Source organism: Pelmatolapia mariae, linkage group LG10_11 (assembly GCF_036321145.2).
Source record: "Pelmatolapia mariae isolate MD_Pm_ZW linkage group LG10_11, Pm_UMD_F_2, whole genome shotgun sequence".
Lineage (NCBI taxonomy): Eukaryota > Metazoa > Chordata > Actinopteri > Cichliformes > Cichlidae > Pelmatolapia > Pelmatolapia mariae.
This window is the reverse complement of record NC_086236.1, coordinates 37,982,331-38,004,356: the sequence shown is the minus strand read 5'-3', so window position 1 is coordinate 38,004,356 and position 22,026 is coordinate 37,982,331. Positions and strand designations below refer to the sequence as shown.

Genomic DNA, 22,026 nt, shown 5'->3' with positions numbered 1-22,026 from the left:
AGCTATAGTCTGATATAAAAGTGTTGCTTTTATTTATTTTTTGAGCAGTGTTTTAATATTGTACTATATAAAGGATTTATGTGTGCATGTGTATGTGTACACATGAAAAAAATTAAACTGACCTTATGTCTGGAGTGTATTATATAAAAGGAGCTGTGTGGGGGCCAAGCAGCTACTCATGTGAGACCACACTGACTCAATGGTTGCTTATGTCTTCTCTGTGTGTGTGTGTGTGTGTGTGTGTGTGTGTGTGTGTGTGTGTGTGTGTGTGTGTGTGTGTGTGTGTGTGTGTGCTAAAAGTCTCCCACACACTCCCTTGTCTTTGCATAGTCCAACATACAGTCATGTGTGTATAAACATACATGCATCAGTAATATTGAGCAGTGTAGTACTGACCATCAGAGGGACTCTACAGGGACTGAAATGTAACAACATCCCAGAAAATGATCTCTCTTTATATTCTAGTTGACTTCAGTTGGATACATTAATCACGCAACCAATGAAATCATACTTTAGAGAAATAATTGTATCAAGTTTGCAGTTTTCTTTCCAACTTAGTGTGTTTTTATGTCTTGATGCATGGTCAATCATCCAGGTAAGGGAATACCAAAAAGTTGATACTGCTCATCTGAATGTAGGGTTTTAGTGGGAGAAACGTTTCTTCACTCATCCAAATGACTTTTTCAGTCTCAGCTGACTGCACACAGCAAAATTTCCAGTGTTAAACTGACACTAGAGAGTGTCTATATGAGTGCACTCCTCTGAGTGTTAAATATAACACTGTTGAGTGTTAAATGAACACTTTGACAATGGAGATTTTGCTGTGCAGGTGACTGCTGACTGAGTATATTTGCATAATGACTGAAACTAGCACCACTGGTGAACAATGGGCTGTGGGCTCATAGCCCATTGTTCACCAGTGAAGAAGTCAGTGACGAGTGATGAGTGACGAAATGTTTCTCCCACGGAAAACACTACATTCAGATGAACAGAATCAACTTTTGGGGATTTCCTTACCTGGATGATTGACCATGCATCAAGACATTTTAACCTAGAGCTGCCTAAAGCTAGTACGTGAGTATGAGTAAACTCAATGGGCAATATAAACAAAACAATATAAGAACACTATGTACACTATATATGTTTTGGTTACAGGAAGCATTGTGGGGGTGTGTACAAGGGCATCGTAATAAAATATAATAAATAATAAAGAAGGGTAGAAGGGCTTTGGCTGTTAAGGGATGGAAATTGCACATCTGCCGTAATATTGCACAGGAAGAACAGAAACACAAAAAAGCAACATAATAAATAGCAAGAAGCAGCAACAGAATGATTGTAAACACTCTTAATTTGCATTTATTGTTCTGACAGCCCATGGGTAGAAGCTGTTCTTTAGTCTGTTGGTTTTGCACCTGATGGATCTGAACCTTTTTCCAGAGGATGTTGAAGATTTGGTGGTTCGGATGTAGGCGGTCTTTTATAATTGCCCTGGCTCTGTCTAAGTTTATCAGCTTGGCTATAAGGATGTCTAGGATGATGGTATTAAAACAGGACGTAAGATGGCTGATTACAGGAACCACCTGAGATTCAGCCTCAGATGCAGACAAAACAGGATTACTCCTAAAAGTCTGATAATTAGCTCTTCAGTTAAAGGCTTCTGGGCAACTAAAATCCTCCAGAAGGGACAGAACCAGCTGCTTAACGAACAGGGGAGACAAACAAATTTTACCATTGATGTGCTAAAATCTAAAGAGGAGCGGATCTGACAGAGACTTACAATACTTCTAGATGAGAATACTCTTCAAAAGTTTTTTGAATTCACTGAGAATGCTTGTCTTGTCTTATCACAGCATGAAAAGTCTAAGACCAGGTAAGAAAGGAAATCTGACTTACTTGTTGTGCATCGGAAACCACAGCAAAATACAGTGTCCTCACAGACCAGAAGAGAGAAGGATACCGCACCGAGGATGTGGACGAGTGGGTGAAAAATTTGTCTGACAGACTCACCCAAGCAGAAAAAAACATCCCTGCAAAAGGGTTGAACTTTGCGGTGATGTCGAGACAAATCCCACTAGTGGAACTGATCACAGCCACAGAAACAACAATTCGAAACAAGAACATTGCAGAAGCAGAGCAACTGCATACGAAAGTTTCGGCCTGTCTAAGCAATGCAAAGCCCCCAGCATCCAACATCAGCACGGAGGAGAGGTAGGCACTCACATCCCTTAGTAATAACAACATTATCAAGACAGCAGACAGGGGTAGGTGCACAGTTTTGCTAAACCAGAAAGACTATTGTGAAAAAATGTTGTCACTGTTTTTGACGAAAATACTTATGACCTCCTGAAACGAGACCCAGGAAGTGGTTACAGGAAGAGGGTGATAGATTGTCTGAAGCAGTTAAAACAACACAATGCTATTGACCGGACCTCATATCACAGGCTGTACCCAGGCGAATCTACACCACGTCTGTATGGTTTACCAAAGATGCATAAACAGGGTGCACCTTTAAGACCGATTGTCTGTATGATCAACTCTAAGTTTTTAGCTTTGATCCTCAACCCGTTGGTAGGCAGCTCCCATTTTACTTTGAAATACTCTAGGAACAACAAGTAAGCCTGCAGTGCGAGAGCGAAGTGCTCTAATAGGGTGATATGGTACTACAAGGTCATTAAGATAAGATGGGGCCTGATTATTTAAGACCTTGTATGTGAGGAGCAGGATTTTGAATTCTGGATTTAACAGGGAGCCAATGAAGGGAAGCCAATACAGGAGAAATCTGCTCTCTCTTTCTAGTCTCTGTCAGGACTCTTGCTGCAGCATTTTGGATTAACTGAAGGCTTTTCATGGAGTTTTTAGGACTTCCTGATAATAATGAATTACAGTAGTCCAGCCTGGAAGTAATGAATGCATGAACTAGTTTTTCAGCGTCACTCTGAGACAGGATATTTCTAACTTTAGAGATGTTGCGCAAATGGAAGAAAGCAGTCTTACATATTTGTTTAATATGTGCATTGAAGGACATGTCCTGGTCAAAAATGACTCCAAGGTTCCTCACAGTGTTACTGGAGGCCAAGGTAATGCCATCCAGAGTAAGAATCTGGTTAGATACCATATTTCTAAGATTTTCAGGGCCGAGTACAATAACCTCAGTTTGATCTGAATTAAGAAGCAGAAAGTTAGCGGCCATCCAGGTCTTTATGTCTTTAAGACATTCCTGCAGTTTAACTAATTGGTGTGTGTTATCTGGCTTCATGGATAGATAGAGCTGGGTGTCATCTGCATAGCAGTGTAAATGTATGCTATGTCTTCTAATGATGCTGCCTAGGGGAAGCATGTATAATGTAAACAGAATTGCACACAAAGAGGTTTCTTGTTGTAAAAAGGAGGATTTTTCTTCCAACTGTCACCAAGTGCTTGCTTCTAGGGGTTCAACTGATTGTTCGGGTTTATATATGTGTATATAGTACCTTGAGGTGAGGGTTGTTGTGAAGGTGAGGCAAGTTTTTAGTCTACAAGCAAACCACTTTATACAGGCCTTCTCTCAAGATAGGTATCACTCGAGTAAATTTGAAGGATCTTATTTGACCAAATTTATCCTAAATGCATAGACTTCATCGTTCAAACAGGGCATTTGCTACCAAAATATTTGTATAGTCATTTCTGTGGTTGCAGTGTGGGTGTTTTATAAAATAAAAAAACAGTTTTATTTATTTTTGTTTGTTGATTTTAGGTCAGTATGTCATGTTTTCTTGCTGTTAATTGTGAATTGTGGGCACAGACTTGTATACATAACTGGTTATAGGGTTTTAATAAAATAAATCCTATGTGGGGATGACTAGTTGGAAGTGACAACTTATATTTATTAGACTTAAAATATAACTGGTACCTTAGGATCTGCAACCACTACAAGTTAGCACTATCTACATTCTTCAGGGTAAACTCTGCTCAATGACACAATTAATGTCAAACGCAGCAGTCCCAGGTAATTCGCAGCCCTACAGTGTAAATTGTATGTTGACCCTGGGTAATAAATAAATATCGCTCTATGCTGGTGGGAATCGTGACTTACAGGACTTGTGTTTCAAGCAGCTAGCTTGTAGTGTGATTACACTGCAGAAACTGCACAGCTATTACTTTTTGATTTTGAAACTTCACATAAGTGATTAGTCAGATCAATGCACCCCCACCCCTCCATTCCAACCACACCAGCAGAGACTTGCTGCTGTGTTTGAGCAACACTATTTGGTGTGAAATGTAGACAAAGCACATATATTAAAATTGAGAATGTTTACATTTGGCTTGATGATACACAGATGAAAAAAGCCTGGACTGGAGATAGTGTGTTAAAATGACAGCACAAATGTACAAACTATAAACACTTATATGTAGACATTCCCACAAAGGCCACACTTTTTGAATGTAAGTCACTTTCTGAGGTTGTTATCCTTGGAAATTTAATGCACTTCTTCTTGTTCCTAGACACGACTCTGATATGATTAACATAGTTGTTAGATAATCCAGAGTGCATTCACACAGACACACTACACATTATGCATTCACAGTGCCTCATGCCCTCTCATTAATCTCTTTACACGCTGGAGGCCACTGTGAAGGTTGCTCTGTTTCCCCACCTGCTGTCAGCTGTCACATGGCTGTCAGCAACTCCTCCTCACTAATAAACACATATACCCTCTCTTCATGCATACACATCATTTTTTTCTCAGTCTAGTTGTCTTTGTTCCCACATTGCAGACATAAGGCCTTTTTGTCCCTTTTTTCCAGTACTGCCACACACATAAACAAATACACATTCCCAAGGGAGCAAGGGGTGAATGACTAATTTCAGCATTAACCTCTATAAGTCCCAACCAGTCCAAATTATATGTAATATGAAACCGATATGAAGCCATAGTGCCACTGCATTAGGTGTCATTGTTTAGGAATTAACCGATGATCTACATAAAAAACACAAAGAAAAACAAAGAGGCAAATGTTCAAGTCACAATATCTTCTCTTGGGGTTAGGGAAGAGTGTTGTGTGCAACCTTAAGAGTAGCTTGGACATTTTCTAAATTCCCTAGATAGAGAGAAAGTCACAAGATGGAACTATTTGTTTCTTTACAATCAATTCCCGTATTCCTAGTGTTCCTAGTGTTGTGCAAAGTCATATAAAAAGAATTATATGGCATAGTTGTAACATTTAAACTATTTATCCCGAGTCGGAAAACTCCACCATTCACGATGTAGCATGTCTTACACTGTTCACTGTCACAGTCAGCAGCTCATCTGCTGCATCCTTTTACAGGAGGACATTTGTCTCACTCATGTTTTAAGCGCACACTAGATTTATCGATAGAAATGGCAGCTACTTGTCTTTCAGATGTTACCTCGTTTCAGTAAGAGTTTCAAATTTGCACAGAATGAATATGGCTCTTTATAATGTGAAAAACTGTGTCTTATACTTCAAACTACAAACTGTTGTTGACATGGTTACATTTTTTTAATTGCATCTTTATTTCTGGAAGTGAAAACCAAGACAAAGTGCAGCATCCTTGGAGATAATAATAGTGCATTAAATTCCAAAACTGTAAATGATTATCCAATGCTACATTGTGCTGCAATATATAGCATAATCTATCATTTAGAATGATATAAATATATAAATGAAACATCGTTGGTATTTGAATGAGAATCCGAACTGCATCCCGAGGCCACAGAACAACTTCTTATCTGCTGATGATTCTTGGAATTCATTTTAAAGAGTCAAAGATGGTTTGGTGTAATGCCAAAATAATGACCTCAGTCTTCATGTGAGAAATGATTCAAACTCAACAGACAGATCTCTGGATAAGCCACTGTGTTCAGCATAAAATGGATAATGTAATGAAGCTCCCCCAAACTGACCAAAAATGGTAATGCCTGGCTCTCCACGTTTTCATGCACTAACCCCACACAAAGAGCAGCCACCGACATTTTTCGCATACTGACAGTTCTTGGTCGTTATAGTTACCATCGTAATGTAAAAGCAAGAAGCTATTTCAAAGCCAATTAATCCCTACAAGTCAGCGCAAGTAAATGCTAAGAAACGAGCCATGGGTATTAGCACTACACACCTCTACAACACCCCCACCCACCCTTACGTATGGGATCAGCTGTCTTCATATGGAACTTTTGGAAAACGGATCAACTGAAATTTAAACTAGCTGGCTTTCACATCGGCTATACTAACTTTAATATTAATTTAGCTAATAAGCTAGGACAAATAGAACTTACATGGTGGAGAATGAGACCAGAGCTTTCCTTCCCTTTCGGTGCGTCCATAGCACAAAGTTCCGAGCATAGAGCTCCCCAAGCCGGGCCCCCGGTTGACGAAGGGTCCTTGATCCCAAGAGCGTACAGCACCCTGCTTTCCTGTCTCTGTTTGAGAAGCTCAAGCTCACATAACCCGGCCAGGCTGGCTTGCAATCGCTCTTTATTCCGACTGCGCCCCGTTTTCATGTGTTGCGAGAACGTTTCAAAAGAGTCTCGAAGGTCTTGGAAAGACATCACAGAATACAGTTTTCCTAAAAATTCAAGCTGAATTAATTCCCTAAAAGTCTGGCTGTCTCTTCAGATTCTTCGAATACCTGTTGTGGAACGGTATCCGTTGTCTGTTCGCGCTGATGAACTCACTGCTTTAGCACTCGGTCCCATTCCCCTCCTCTAGCCTGCGCTCTGCCGGACAGTCTCACTTGGACAGCTGTTGGCGGAGCCTACAGGAATGCTGCTGAGAATCCTGCACAACCACAACTTAGTCTCATACTGCTCAGTGAATGCCTCATTCCAAATAAAAACAACAGTCCAAGATAAAGAAAAGACATAAACACGTTATATTACTGCGATGTATTCCTGTGAGTATTCCAATGTATTTTAGGACGATGATGAGGTTGTATACGCCGCACTAGTCTTGCACACTCAAAACATCTGGAGGCAGGCCTTTGGTATAAACTGTAAGCACTTTGTCTAGCTTAGTGAACAGCCATCAGCTCAAACTCGCAGGACTTTGGACTGTGGGAAAAGGGCGAATATTTAGAGCAAATACACGCAGGCAGACGGAGAACACGCAAATGCCCCACAGATATCCACAGCATACATGGAGCCATAAAGTTTCTTGCTGTGACAGCGCAAGCTGCAGCGCCACACTGCGGTGTGACTTTGGATCGCCTTCTTAGTAATATTACTGTTTACTGTTAATACAGCTTGTATTCTGTCTGGCACTTATTATAGATGCATGCATACACAGATAATCAAACGAGTTTGTTCTTGTGTGTGTATTTCTGTGTCTCAATATGTAGTCCAAAAGGCTGGGATATAAAATGCTGTGTAGTCCCAAATAAAGCAGGGCAACGTTTCACCCTTGTAATATCTCAGGAAAAGATGTGGTTACCGTGGCTCCAGGGCAATAACAGTAACAGACTGAACTAAATTGAATAATACAACATATTACAACGTTGACAAAATATAAGAAATAGCTCTAAACATATACGACTAGCTCAATTATAAATATTCAGAATATTACAGGTGAAATATATATGTAACTCTTGCAACTCTCAAGCGTATATTTATTTATTTTTGTCTCATTTTTATATCTATTTATTAGCTTGCTTTGCACTGATGTAACCAGAGCCTCGTCGTCTCATCTCTCTGTATGCTGCACTGAATATAGCAGAGATGACAATAAAGTTTACTTTGTCTTGACTTGATATGATTGCCATTTCACTCTAACCTGTCAAACTTTATTCATTGTTATTTTCACTGTATTTTAATTGATGGCAGAAAGCCATGGCTTAATTCCTTTTATTAATAATTGCCTTTTAACATGTATGAAGAAGCATATCAAAATGAGGCTCTCACTCTGAGACAGGCAATGGTTACTTTGAAACCTCATCATGTAGACCAATAAGTCAGACGGGTTTGGACACTGAAATACTTTGTAAAGTTTTAGCAAGAAGATTAGTATCGCACATTTAGTTCATAATGATTAAAATGGCTTTGTACCAGAACGTCAAGGGTTTCACAACATAAGAAGGGTTCATGAGAAATTTGATGCTAAGGATACAGCTTTATTATCACTCGATGCTCGTCAGGTCTTTGACAGAATAGAATGGTCATATTTGTCTAATGTTCTCCCAAGAATGGATGGATGTGGAAATAATTTTCTCAGATGGGTTAAACTTTTTATACAAATCCCAAAGCCAGTGTTTTAACAAGCACCATTTCAGTCACTTCCTCTGCCTGATAAGTTCAACAGTATCTTTAACCCTCTCGAGGCAGGCGTTGCCGATTTGCAACAGTTAAAAACTAACAACCTGATTACCCCACATACATATTTTATGAGGTTTTTTTTTTTTTTTTTTGATAATTTTCCCCAAATATCAGATTTTTCCTGTAACTAAAACTTAATTTTAGCCTGAGAGGGTTAATAGATTCATTTGGAATAACAACAAACCTAGACTAAGATTTTGCTTGTTGTACCTGCCATATGAAAGAGGGGGGTTTCAACTCCCTAATCTTAAACTGTATTACTGGTCTGTACAGCGGCATCAGCAATGTTCTGTTTTTCCACTGAGACACCCCCAGTCTGCATAAAACTGAACAAACATCAGTAACAAACCTTCAACTGAATCTGTATTTATACCCTGCAAGCCCAAAAAATATTTAAAAAATGACAAATAACCCTTTTTTAAAAAGCACAGATGATATTTGTTATAGGGCATGTGAGTATGTGGGAGATAAGTCTTCTGTCTCTCGTTTTCACCTATTTGGGGCAACACATGTTTTAAGGCAGGAAGAGCCGATCAGAGTTTCAAAATTCAATTTAATTCAATTCAGTTCAGTTCAATTTTATTTATATAGCGCCAAATCACAACAACAGTCGCTTCAAGGCGCTTTATATTATAAGGTAGACCCTACAAAAAAAAAAAATCATATGACCCCCTATGAGCAAGCACTTTGGTGACAGTGGGAAGGAAAAACTCCCTTTTAACAGGAAGAAACCGGCAGAACCAGGCTCAGGGAGGGGCGGGGCCATCTGCTGTGATTGGTTGGGGTGAGAGAAGGAAGACAGGATAAAGACATGCTGTGGAAGAGAGACAGAGATTAATAACAGGTATGATTCAATGCAGAGAGGTCTATTAACACATAGTGAGTGAGAAAGGTGACTGAAAAAGAAAAACTCAGTGCATCATGGGAATCCCCCAGCAGCCTACACCTATTGCAGCATAACTAAGGGAGGATTCAGGGTCACCTGATCCAGCCCTAACTATATGCTTCTGGGCAGATAAAGGCATACAGAAGGAAGCAGACCTTTATAAGGATGCAACCTTCTTACATTTGATCAGTTATGCCAACCATATGACATCCCAAAGAAATGTTTTTTTTTTTTTTTAAATATCTACATTTCATTATGTCAAAATATAAACAGATTGTATCTGAGCCACCATTATCATATCATACTGCAATGGCCGGTGAGTACAGGTCATATGTCTTTTTTCTATACAGCTCTATTAACACATGATAAGGAACCCACTACTGATAAGTTGTACAGGAGGCGGACTGGGAAACTGCATGTTTAAAAGCCCAAAGGCAATCAATTAATACAAGGATGAAACTCCTCTGGTATAAGTGGTTGATGAGAACTTACATAACCCCAGTCAAACTGAACCACTGGTCCCCTGTCATCCCAGATAGCTGTAGTAAATGTTTAGACAGAAAGTTTAACCATGTATGTAGCTGTCCAATATTACAGCATTACTGGAAATCAATTATATAAACTCTGAGATCATTGTGCATATTGGATCGAGAGAACTGTGTTTTTAGCTCCAGACAGCTAAAACTGATTGACTGTGGACTCCTGCAGGCCACGCGGTTCATATCTTTGTTTTGGAAGAAAATGGATGTATCCTCAAGTCATATGTAGGTGAAGAAGATGGCATCATGTATTGTATTGGAATGACTTGTATTGTCAGAGGAAAGGGAGTCGATTTTGAAGAAATGTGGTCACATTTAACTGAGATTTTGAGACATAGAAAACGATGCTTGGTGCTAAGTTTTTTTGTAAATCTTATTTTAACTGTACTATTATCATTTGCTTGTTTTGTAATATAAAAGAACTCAATAAATATATTGTTAACATTTAAAAAAAAAAAAGAATATAATAATATCCACAGATTATTGTAGCCTATATGTGAAGTGCATCTGTGTCACTGTATGGTTTATTAAGAACGTAGTTTAAACTTAACTCAGAAATGTATTTATTCATTTTATTATTTATTTATTTATTATTTATTTTTTAATTTATTAATCTATTCATTTTGCCTTGATGACTCTCAGGTTACTAAAACAAAATTTTCTTAATGAGTAGATTTTTTTTCTTTTAATTCTCCATCAGTAGGTTTGAGTTCTTATAAACTGCACTACAACTCCATACTGTATTCATTGTATTATCATTTTTACATGTAAATAGTTAGTGTTTGCCCCCTGACCTTTTTGTTTGTTTGTTTTGCATATTTGTCACATTTAAATATTACAGATTGTCAAACAAACTTTAAAACTAGTCAAAGACTGAGTAAACATATCAGTAAGTGCATATTTTTTTTAATGATGATTTGATTTATTAAGGGAAAAAAGTTGTCCAAAGCGACTAGGCCCTGTGAGGGAAGTAATTAACTTCCACAGCATTTCAAAACAAGAACATCATACCAGCAGTAAAACAGTGGTGATGATGTCATGGTCTGTGGTTGCTTTGCTGCTTCAGGTATTGATGGAAGCCTGCTCTATACCAGAAATTCCTTTAGAGAATGTGTGGCTATCAGCTCCTGACAGATGCATTATATGGTATCAGTCACTAACAATAATTAGCAGGGCAGTCATGTATTCTACAAACAATGATTAGCTACTTTGCTTTAGCTGTACTATAAAGGAGAATTAAAAAATAAATATCACAATTTAAAGTTACAAGCTTAAAGTTAAAATACCATCATCTTCACATTTGCATTCAGAAATGCTTCAGAAATGACATTTAAAAACATTAAACTAGTAAAGTTATTAGTACACTTACTAACTCCTCGACCCAGACTGGGCACTGAACCTTTTTCCCACTGGGAACCATGGTATCTAAGTTGGAGATAGTAATTTTCATTCTTGCCACTTCTCATTCATCTTCAAATTGAACAGAACTGATGACAAACTCATTAACCCACCGTTGATGAGTTATTGCCAGCAATATGAACCAAGCTCTCACTATGGTTGTACAGGAACTGAATGGCCTATAACAACAGGCCAGATGCCTAATCTTTCCAAAGCACCCTCACACTCCTCACAGGATACCCTGAGAGATCCGGGCTTTTCCAAACCTACAAAGATACACTAGGTACTAGATACATGTTCTAATGAGTTTTGGCAAACAACCATTTGAATAACATGTGTGTCTCACCTGCTCTTGTTCCATCTCTGTTCTGTCCTCTCTCTCCATCTCTGTTCCTCTCTCTCCCTCTCTGTTCCTCTCTCTCCATCTCTGTTCCTCTCTCCCCCTCTCTGTTCCTCTCTCTCCATCTCTGTTCCTCTCTCTCCCTGTCTGTTCCTCTCTCTCCCTCTCTGTTCCTCTCTCTCTCCTTCTCTGTTCCTCTCCTCTCCTTCCTGCACTGCATGCTGGGAGTGTGAGTGAATGGGTGTGTGAATGTGTGTGGTGAGTGCGTGGAGCCGCTGAGTGAGTTTGGGACGTTTGGACTGTTTTTTTCCAGAAAACTTTGGGCTTATGGGTGGTTAAAAGGTAAGGCAAGTTTATTTCATTGTGTTGTGTGAAGCGAAGAATTTTAGTTAATTGGCCAGGTTTACCTTGAGTCATGGCGTCCCTCCTCTGTGAGGGTTCGCCTCCCTTGTCTATTAGACATGGGGCCAGGGTGGTAGCACCCCAGCAGTACACTGTGGAGCAGGTTCTGCTGGCTGTTGGTGAACAGGTGGGCCATGGGAATATAACTTATGGCTCTCGGATGAACAAGGCTGTGGTTGCTTTTCTCCGTGAGGAGCGCTTGGTTCACCTGTTGGTTGAAAGGGGGATCATTCTGGATGATTTGTTTGTGGCTGTTTCGCCACTGTTTGTGCCATCTACGCGGGTCACCGTGTCCGGTGTCCCGTCGTTCATCCCGAATGAACTCCTTGAGAAGGAACTGATCCGCTTTGGAAAGTTTGCTAGCGGGTTCAGGGTTGTTCGTCTTGGCTGCAAAGACGCCAGACTGCAGCACGTTCAGTCACTAAGACGGCAGGCCTTCATGTACCTGAACGATCCTTCGCAGACACTGGAAGTGTCGTTTAAAGTACGATACGAAAACTGCTTATATACTGTTTACGCCAGTGCAGATAGCATGAAGTGTTTTGAGTGTGGTGATGTTGGCCATAAACGCTCATCCTGCCCTCACAAAGAGCAGGAGGTGCGCTGTGAACAAGAGGCTCATGCTAGTGGGGCAAGTGAGCAGGAGCGCGCTGTGGATGCCAGGTGTTGTGCCCAAAAGTGATCGTCTGCCAGAAACTGATTGCCGTCCGCGGGAGCGCGCACAGCTGCTTAAAGCTGCAGCGCCCGGATTAAGTGCGTTGCCAGCTACTTCCGTGCAACTGACATAACGTGGGGGAAACAACCCAAAGACATTAATGCCTTTCTTATTAGGCAAAGGTCTGCATTTATGGAACTTTAACGTTTATATAACCGAATTATGACGTTTATCAGAAGGTTGCTTTCAGTGTGTAGCGCAGTCACGAATGACTACACGCATCACGATGGAATAATTAATGCCTACAGGTTCAGTATCTCTACTCTCGTTGTTCATATTTGATATAAGACTGTCGAATAGTAGTTAAAACAATAAAGACCTATTGTACCAGTATCACCATGACTCTGTCTTGTTTGTTCAGAATAACGACTGAGAACATGGCATTTTAGTGCTACCGAAAAGTCATTGTGGCCTATAACTTGTCACTGAAACAATATTTCAGCTTCAAACTTGTTGGATATATTCCCGAATGGTTACACGTGATATATTATATCCCAAAAACTCTCCAAGAACTGCTGAATACCTTTTAAAAGAACATTAATACCGATAATATGTAATTTTCAACCTGCCAAAAAGTGATTGTGGCCTATAACTTGTCACTGAAACAATATTTCTGCTTCAAACCTGTTGGATATAATCCAAAAGGATCATATGTGACACATTATATCCCAATCAGTCTCTAAGAAATGCAGAATAACTTTTAAAGGAACAATAATACTCATAATGTGCCATTTTCGACCTGCCAAAAAGTGATTGTGGCCTATATCTTGTCACTCAAACAATATTTCTGCTTCACAATTGTTGGGTATCATCCGAAAGGATCATATGTGGCACATCATATCCCAAACAGTCTCTAAGAAATGCAGAATAACTTTTAAAGGAACAATAATACCGATAATATGCCATTTTTGACCTGCCAAAAAGTGATTGCTGCCTATATCTTGTCACTGAAACAATATATCTATTTCAAACTTGTTGGATTTCATTCAGAAGTGTTAAATGTGACATATTATATCCCACACAGTCTCTAAGAAATGCAGAATAACTTTTAAATGAACAATAATACCAATAATGTGCCATTTTTGACCTGCCAAAAAGTGATTGTGGCCTATATCTTGTCACTGAAACAATATTTCTGCTTCAAACCTGTTGGATATAATCCAAAAGGATCATATGTGACACATTATATCCCAATCAGTCTCTAAGAAATGCAGAATAACTTTTAAAGGAACAATAATACTCATAATGTGCCATTTTCAACCTGCCAAAAAGTGATTGTGGCCTATATCTTGTCACTCAAACAATATTTCTGCTTCACAATTGTTGGGTATCATCCGAAAGGATCATATGTGGCACATCATATCCCAAACAGTCTCTAAGAAATGCAGAATAACTTTTAAAGGAACAATAATACCGATAATATGCCATTTTTGACCTGCCAAAAAGTGATTGCTGCCTATATCTTGTCACTGAAACAATATATCTATTTCAAAGTTGCAGGATTTCATTCAGAAGTGTTAAATGTGACATATTATATCCCACACAGTCTCTAAGAAATGCAGAATAACTTTTAAAATAACATTAATACCGATAATATGTCATTTTCGACCTGCCAAAAAGTGATTGTGGCCTATAACTTGTCACTGAAACAATATTTCTGCTTCAAACCTGTTGGATATAATCCAAAAGGATCATATGTGACACATTATATCCCAATCAGTCTCTAAGAAATGCAGAATAACTTTTGAAGGAACAATAATACCGATAATATGCCATTTTTGACCTGCCAAAAAGTGATTGCTGCCTATATCTTGTCAGTGAAACAATATTTCTGCATCAAACTTGTTGGGTATCATCCAAAAGGGTCATATGTGACACATTATATCTCAAACAGTCTCAAAGGACTGTTGAATAACTTTTAAAGGATCAGTAATACCCATAATATGCCATTTTCGACCTGCCAAAAAGTGATTGTGGACCATAACTTGTCACTGAAATACTATTTCTGCTTCAAACTTGGTGAATGTCATTCAAAAGGGTCCTCTGTGACATATTATATGTCAAACAGCCCCTTAGGACCGCTGGATAACCTTTAAAGGAACATTAACATTGATAATATGCCATTTTTGACCTGCCAAAAAGTGATTGTGGCCTATATCTTGTCACTCAAACAATATTTCTGCATCAAACTTGTTGGGTATCATCCAAAAGGGTCATATGTGACACATTATATCTCAAACAGTCTCTAAGAAATGCAGAATAACTTTTAAAGGATCAGTAATACCCATAATATGCCATTTTCGACCTGCCAAAAAGTGATTGTGGCCTATATCATGTCACTCAAACAATGTTTCTGCTTCAAACCTGTTGGATATAATCCAAAACGACCATATGTGACAAATTCTGCTGAAAATTTAAATAAAGCCTTTATTGAACAGCGCATAAAATGTCAAATTTCAAATATAACACCAAAAAAGGATAATGGCCAAATGGAAACAGCTGGGAGATCTGCATAAATAAAGTATCAACAATAAGTAATATGAAACAGAAAACCAAAGACAAAAAAATGTCATTCTAATACTGCACTTATTAATTGAAACGAAAACCAAAAAACATTAACAATAACATCCAATTCAAGAAGAAACCACCAGTAGAAAAAAACTAACAAATATAGCAGAAACGGGGTATAGCGGAAGCTGAACACCAGTAAACCATGAAACAACATATATATTAATTCTTTGCCCACAGTAACTATAATGTTAACATGTTAGGAAACAGGAGATAATTGAATAATCCTACAAACTAATTCAAATCAAAGCTGAATTTTAACGTTGTTAACAATACTGAAGCACACACAGCAACACAAACATAAATGAATGAATGAATAAATAAATAAATAAACAACTAATTAATATTATTGGAGACAACGATACAAAACACACATTTCTAAGCCTTAGAAAAATTGCCAGAGAAACTAACTGTCTGACCAGCATGCTTCGCAGACAAATTTGCTTTCTGTGCTCTTGCGGGGCTTCTTTGCACAGCTCCTGTGGTACCACCGTGGGCAAATGTCACAGCCAATCTGAATTAGACAAAACAAGGAAACGCAAGTATTATGTTAATAGTGTTATACAAATAAGTATTTAAATAACAATTGTGCAAAATACTCAGATCATAAAGCAGTCCACCATTCATTACAACTACAATAACTCAGATGATGTATTCACATGGTCTGTCACATTTTTTAAATTATATTTTTGTTTTGTGATTTTTTTTATCATCTTTTTATGATTAATGGGCTATGGACATGTAAAACATAAGCATTTACCCATTCGGTGTCACCATCGTGGTTCCCACAATAGTGGCATAGGTCAGTCAGGTCATCTTCAACAACAAGAAGCAATTACTTTAATTTTAATAATAATAATGAACTCTGTTTGCATGACTACATAATAAGATTACAGCAATAAAAGAACAATGTTAAAAACATGTTCAATATAACAGTTTGTATTTTACTATTTAAGTTATATTTGTAATGATACCTGTATTCTCAAGAAGACATATTGCAATCTGTTGTCTCAGACTTGCAATACTTGAAGCAGAGTTATCAAACTCTACTGGAACATCTTTTAAGATGCACTCTGCAAACTGTGAATAAAATATATAAGAATGCAGTCATTATTTGAAGTAACATTTGCTCTTCAAATTTGAATCATATTTATTTTTAGAAAATCATAGTAAGCGCTTGTGTTGAACAAGAAAGAGGACACAAATGGAGACACTGGAGGAGACAGAGCAGAGACTAGAACCAAAAGCAAGTGATTTTATTAAGGCAGGCAAACATGAACAAAACACCAGCAAAGATGGAACAGGATTAACAACTAAAGTGGGAAAATAATTATGAAAACTGGTATGAAACTGTGATAAATATGAACCAATTGAGACAACTATCACAGCTCCTTCCTGAAACACCCTCACTGCAGGAAGGAGCACTTTCGCAGATCATTCATCCCAACAGCAGTTGAACTCTATAACTGGTAGGGGGACTACATAAACACAACATAGAGCATTTTGCACCAGGAATTGAGGAAGTTCAAAATGAAATTTGAAGTCCATGGACGGTTACATACTCTGAACATAAAATATTGGAAGCTGAAATCTTATAAACGTTTACTCTTATACCATGTAAGTAGTTATGAAGTTAACCTCATTGCCATTAACATATGGAAATTAATGTAAGTAATTGTGAAAAATATGGATATTTGATCATATAATGTATCATAATTTGTGGTCCAAGAGCTGGTTTTTATTGCTGCAGATTCTGCATGCCTTTTATTCATTATGTTTATTTCAGTCATGCTCTTACACGTACCTTCAAAACGTAGGCACCACATGAAGTTGCATCCTGTTGAATAGGATGAGGCAGTGTGTCACATGCCCATCTTGATGCATTAAGCCCTTTGTGTCTCATGAAAAACCTGAAAGACATATGTAGGAAGGATTAATAAGTTGTTCTGTATAAACGTTTTACATTTTAAACCTAGAAATGTAAGGTGCGTGTGGGGTACTGGTACAAGCCAGGGGAAGGACATCCAGCGGACATGTTGGCCGAATTAGAAAAACAAAACACCACTGTTGTTGACCAGAAGGTGGAAACTGTGATACAGTTGGGTAAACAAGGCACAAGAACTTACCTAACTACATAAACAGTTATACAGCGGGATACACAGAGGACAGCTACAGAGGAGGAAATTACTAAATAATCTGGGAACCAAACATAATCCAAGAACACCAAAATATGACACTTTCCTCTATAGAGTAAACTCAGGGTTACAAAGTGAGCTTTGAACATAAGCCATAATACAAAATCACAGGGACACAAGACAACTCAAAACATTTGGTCGATAGACCCAGTATCCCAACAAACTGTGTTTTTGATTAAATGAGGCATAACTTACAAATGTAATTACATAAGTCATTTTAAAATACTGTATACACAGAAGGTGCAGTGCTCCGAAAAAGAAAAAGTTTAGTTTTCTAATTGAGAGATTTGTGATATTTCAACAAGACTGTTGAATACAATAAAGTAATATGCTTGGAATGTATACTTTTTAAAATATATTTTAAAAAAATGATTGTCTTTGAGCATATAACTTCTACATCAAAGACTTAAACATAATCTGAATGTGTCAGCTTGTGTATATTTGGCACCATCCAGCAGCTACGAAATGTGAGATGAGGATGCATTAGACAGATTATTTTAAAGATCATTGCAACTACTACAATTTTAAGGTAACTTATAATGTCACTTTCTGAGTTTTCAATGTTTTTCATCTACTGGATTTACACTGTGTTAACATATATGCAGAGACAAATTTACCTTGAAATGTCCTGGCATTGTGTGACTCTCCTTTTGCTTTCACCAAGTGGATCGAGAAACAAGCTTCTCTTTTCTCCAGGTTTGATCACCTAAATGTTGAAGCACCAGAGTTACAAATAAATAAAATTGACGATGTACTTGTGTCTCGCAAGGCACACTGAATGCACTACTTAATTTATGCTTGAACATAAAATCAAGATGGGTGAGAAATGACTTTTTAAAAAGACATACAATGTCATATGCTCTTCTACATTGTGTCTTGTCTTAATTGCAAATGATTCTCCAATTGTCCAATTGGGAGAATGTTTTAAAATGCATTTATATTGTTCCTTTAATTGGTCACCTAGTAGTCTATACGCAAATGACCATGAAGTATGAAAAAATTATTACCACCAGCATCCAGTGATGACCTTCATTGACAACTCCCAAAATATACTTGTAGAAGACTGGGTCAATCTGTAACAAATTAAAAACACAAGTTAAATGGACCCACCTCACTGATAATACATATTGCGAAGCTTTTAAGGACAACTTAATGACAGAATATTGTTTAATACCTTAATTTTCGGCTTATTACGCTTCCATACACGTGTCATTTCATAGGTGTCAACCACAAATGCTTTTTCAGCACTGTCTTGGTTGAATTTGTTTACCAAGACAGTCAGATAAGCATTAATAACCTGGAATTACAACAAGAGATTCACAATAATTGATTTAAATTTTTAAATACCTTAAATAAAGTTAGTTATGCTACAAACATTTATTGTTGGAAAAAGTAAGCATAAAAACAAAAAGAAAGAAATGTCACTTTACCTCACTTTCTAGTTCCCTTTGGGGAGCTGTATTGTAAATGTCATCAAAAAATATCTTGTATGGTCCGACTTTTGACAGGAGGACATACGTCTTATTTCCCTCCCACGCATCTGTCACATCTGTGAAATGTTTACAAAAAATAATGTTGTATTTGGATGGACCTTAGAACAAAATAATACGCCCCCCCCCAAAAAAAAAAGAAGAAAAAAAAAGAAAACAACAACAGCTGACTATTTTTAGACATGATAAGAAGATAATATTAGATCAATTTTAGTCTTCCTTAGATTATTACATGTCAGTTTGCACATTAAGTTAAATTTTTTATGAATATTTCCTAATGCTTTGTGATTTAGACTAATGCCAAGTGACAGTGACAGTATTACCTAACTGCACATTAGTGTTCCAGCTTTAAGGAACACATCCTCAGGGCTATTCAGCTGTATGTTACTGTTCATCAATCTTGTTTTACAACTAAAAGATAGAACTTTTGAATACATGAGCCCACAACTCGTAAACATTCTGCATCAACAGTTAAAGACTACGTAGTCAGTAAATGCTTTTCCAAAAAAGCCATTAATTTTAGCACTTCTTAAAATGAATAAACATACTCTTGATGATCGAGGGGTCTACTGTAGATTTTACAGAGGCAGTGGAGGCATGCATCATGCCCATAGCGGCACTGGACAATGCATTGGTGTCTGACGTGGTGGTGGATGGTGCAGAGGCTGACGTGGTGGTGGATGGTGCAGAGGCTGACGTGGTGGTGGATGGTGCAGAGGCTGACGTGGTGGTGGATGGAGCAGAGGCTGACGTGGTGGTGTATGGTTCACAGGTGGTCGTGGTGGTGGATGGAGCAGAGGCTGACGTGGTGGTGGATGGTGCAGAGGCTGACGTGGTGGTGGATGGTGCAGAGGCTGACGTGGTGGTTGGGGGCCCGACTGTGGATGTGGTAGTGGTGGATGGCTCAGAAGAAGAAGCATTAGACAACTTATGTGGAATTCTTGGCTGTTCCTCTGTGAACACCATTAAATGATCAATGTTAATTTTTGGTATTGTCACACCTTTGCTGTCCAAAAGATCCACACTTTTCCCTGATATTGCAGCAATTGTGTAGGGGCCGAGGTAATTGCGATCTAACTTGCCCCCTTTCCTCTGCTGGCTCCTCGTGTTCATCCTCCACACTTTCATCCCGACTGTGAAACTCGGACTAGGTCTGCCTTTATTTTTGTTTTGATATTTTGACTGTGTTTTTTTGGTATTGGAAATTGCAGCCTGAAGGACTTCATCCAGCTTAAGAATTTCTTCTGTTGCCTCTTCCACAGACAAAATGTCCTCCACACTGCTGTCCACCTGTAAGATGTAGAAAAAGGATGTGTTATTATATGAAAATCCCCCCCCCCCCCCCCCCAAAAAAAAAAAAAAATCAAGAAAAGACATTTAAAGTCTTATGTATTTAATCCAACAATGTTTTTTAAAATAACTTACTCTGTATTCATCTGGGATTTGCGTAGGGTACCTCGCCTCTCTACCAAACATTAAAAAAAAGGGTGAGTACTTAGTGGTCATATGGCACTTGGCTCTCAGGCCAAACATGACAGGATCCAAATGTTTGTCCCATTCCTCTGGCTTTTCATTTACCAACTTGGAAAGTGCTCTACAAAATTAAATAACAAAGCAGTTATTGGGATATGAAGGAAAACCAAATTAAAAATATAAACATATGAAATGCGTAAATAACATTATACCTCTGTATGGTCCCATTCATCCTTTCTACCAACCCATTTGTCTGTGGGTGGTATGGGGCACAGAGACTCCTTTGAATGTTTAGGATTTTGCAAACATTTCGGTTGATCTGAATTCAGAAATAAATAACCACATTACACTAGTAAAACAAGATGACACTTTGTTAGACAGTTAATTTAATTCTGAGTAATGGATTTTAGGTGTTTCTTATTTCATTCACAAACTCCTTCCCCTGGTCCGTTAAAATGCGCTTCGGTGCTTCAAACTGGTAAAAAAACTTAAGAATACATTTTGAGACCTCTTCAGCGCTTTTTGACTTCAACGGATATGCCTGGGGCCATTTTGTGACGTAGTCAATAAGTACACATATGTACTGGTTGTTATTAGAAGTGATTTTTAGTGGACCAATTAAATCCATTCCAATAAGCTCAAATGGCTGGTTGACCTATTAAAAATAGAAATCATAAGCAATTCATTATTTTCAATATAGTAATTTTAATTTTAATCAATGTTTTATATCTTATGTATTATGTTACAAACCATTTACAGGAAAAAATACACCTAAAATGTTTACCTGTATCGGTGTGTACTCCACCTCCTTTTTAATGATGACACTGCTGGCCTGGCATGCCACACACTGAGTCACCTGAAAGGAGGGCAAAATAAATAAAATAATATTATTGTAATATAATCAGTATAATAATTTAAATCATATAACTCTCAATAAAAAGACTTTTAATTGTTTTCTGATACAAAACCTATACTAAATAGACAGCTAACTAGTACATTGGTTAACTTGAAATTTAAGACAATAAAAGACATTTTGCGAGATAAACAATGTGCATGTATAATCAAGTTGTATACAGACCCATAAATTAATGTCCTCTGACATTCCAGGCCAATAAAATCTTTTTGAGATTGCCTCTCTTGTTTTTTTCTGGCCACAGTGTGAACCACCACTGCTGGCATGAAAGTCTAGAAAAACTTCATTGGCTTTGTTGGGCCCACACAGCACTTTTGCCTTAATGCATTGATTTGTGCCTTTGTACCTTATGTAGTACAACTCGCCATCTGTAAGAAATAAAAGAAATCCATGAGTAGTTTTAATCTGCTATAATATAGTCATAAATGTGGAATTATTACAGTACTGTAACATGGTCAAAAACATATGATGTGTATGTGTAAATAGAATTATTTCAAAAAATATCGATGTACCACACCAAAGAGTTAATGGTTAATTATAAATATTTCCTGAACAACACACCATAGTTCATTATGAATTACAGTTATGAGTCAATGCACGCATTTAAAAATCTAAAGCAGGGATTTTTTTTTTAAAATAAAAACCTCATTAAGGGACAGCGACAGATGTATTATTGACACGGATAGTATTAGCACAGCAAAATTAAAACAACAACAACACGCGAACAGAACACGTGACCTCACGATATAAATTCCTTTTTTTTTTCTAAATTTTCCCCTTTTGTCAAATTATGTTTTTCAT

At 37.8% G+C, this 22,026-nt stretch overlaps 1 protein-coding gene across 1 annotated transcript in view; it reads right to left on the bottom strand.

Moving 5' to 3' along the window:
* Positions 1 to 6,762, bottom strand: part of LOC134637766 (dapper homolog 1-like) — a 29,961-nt gene extending 23,199 nt beyond the window's left edge. Inside the window, exon 1 of the mRNA XM_063488284.1 lies at positions 6,276 to 6,762. Coding sequence (XP_063344354.1) covers positions 6,276 to 6,548 — 273 coding nt within the window. The 5' untranslated portion in view covers positions 6,549 to 6,762. The remainder of the gene's footprint in view (positions 1 to 6,275) is intronic.
* Between the last annotated feature and the right edge of the window lie 15,264 nt (positions 6,763 to 22,026).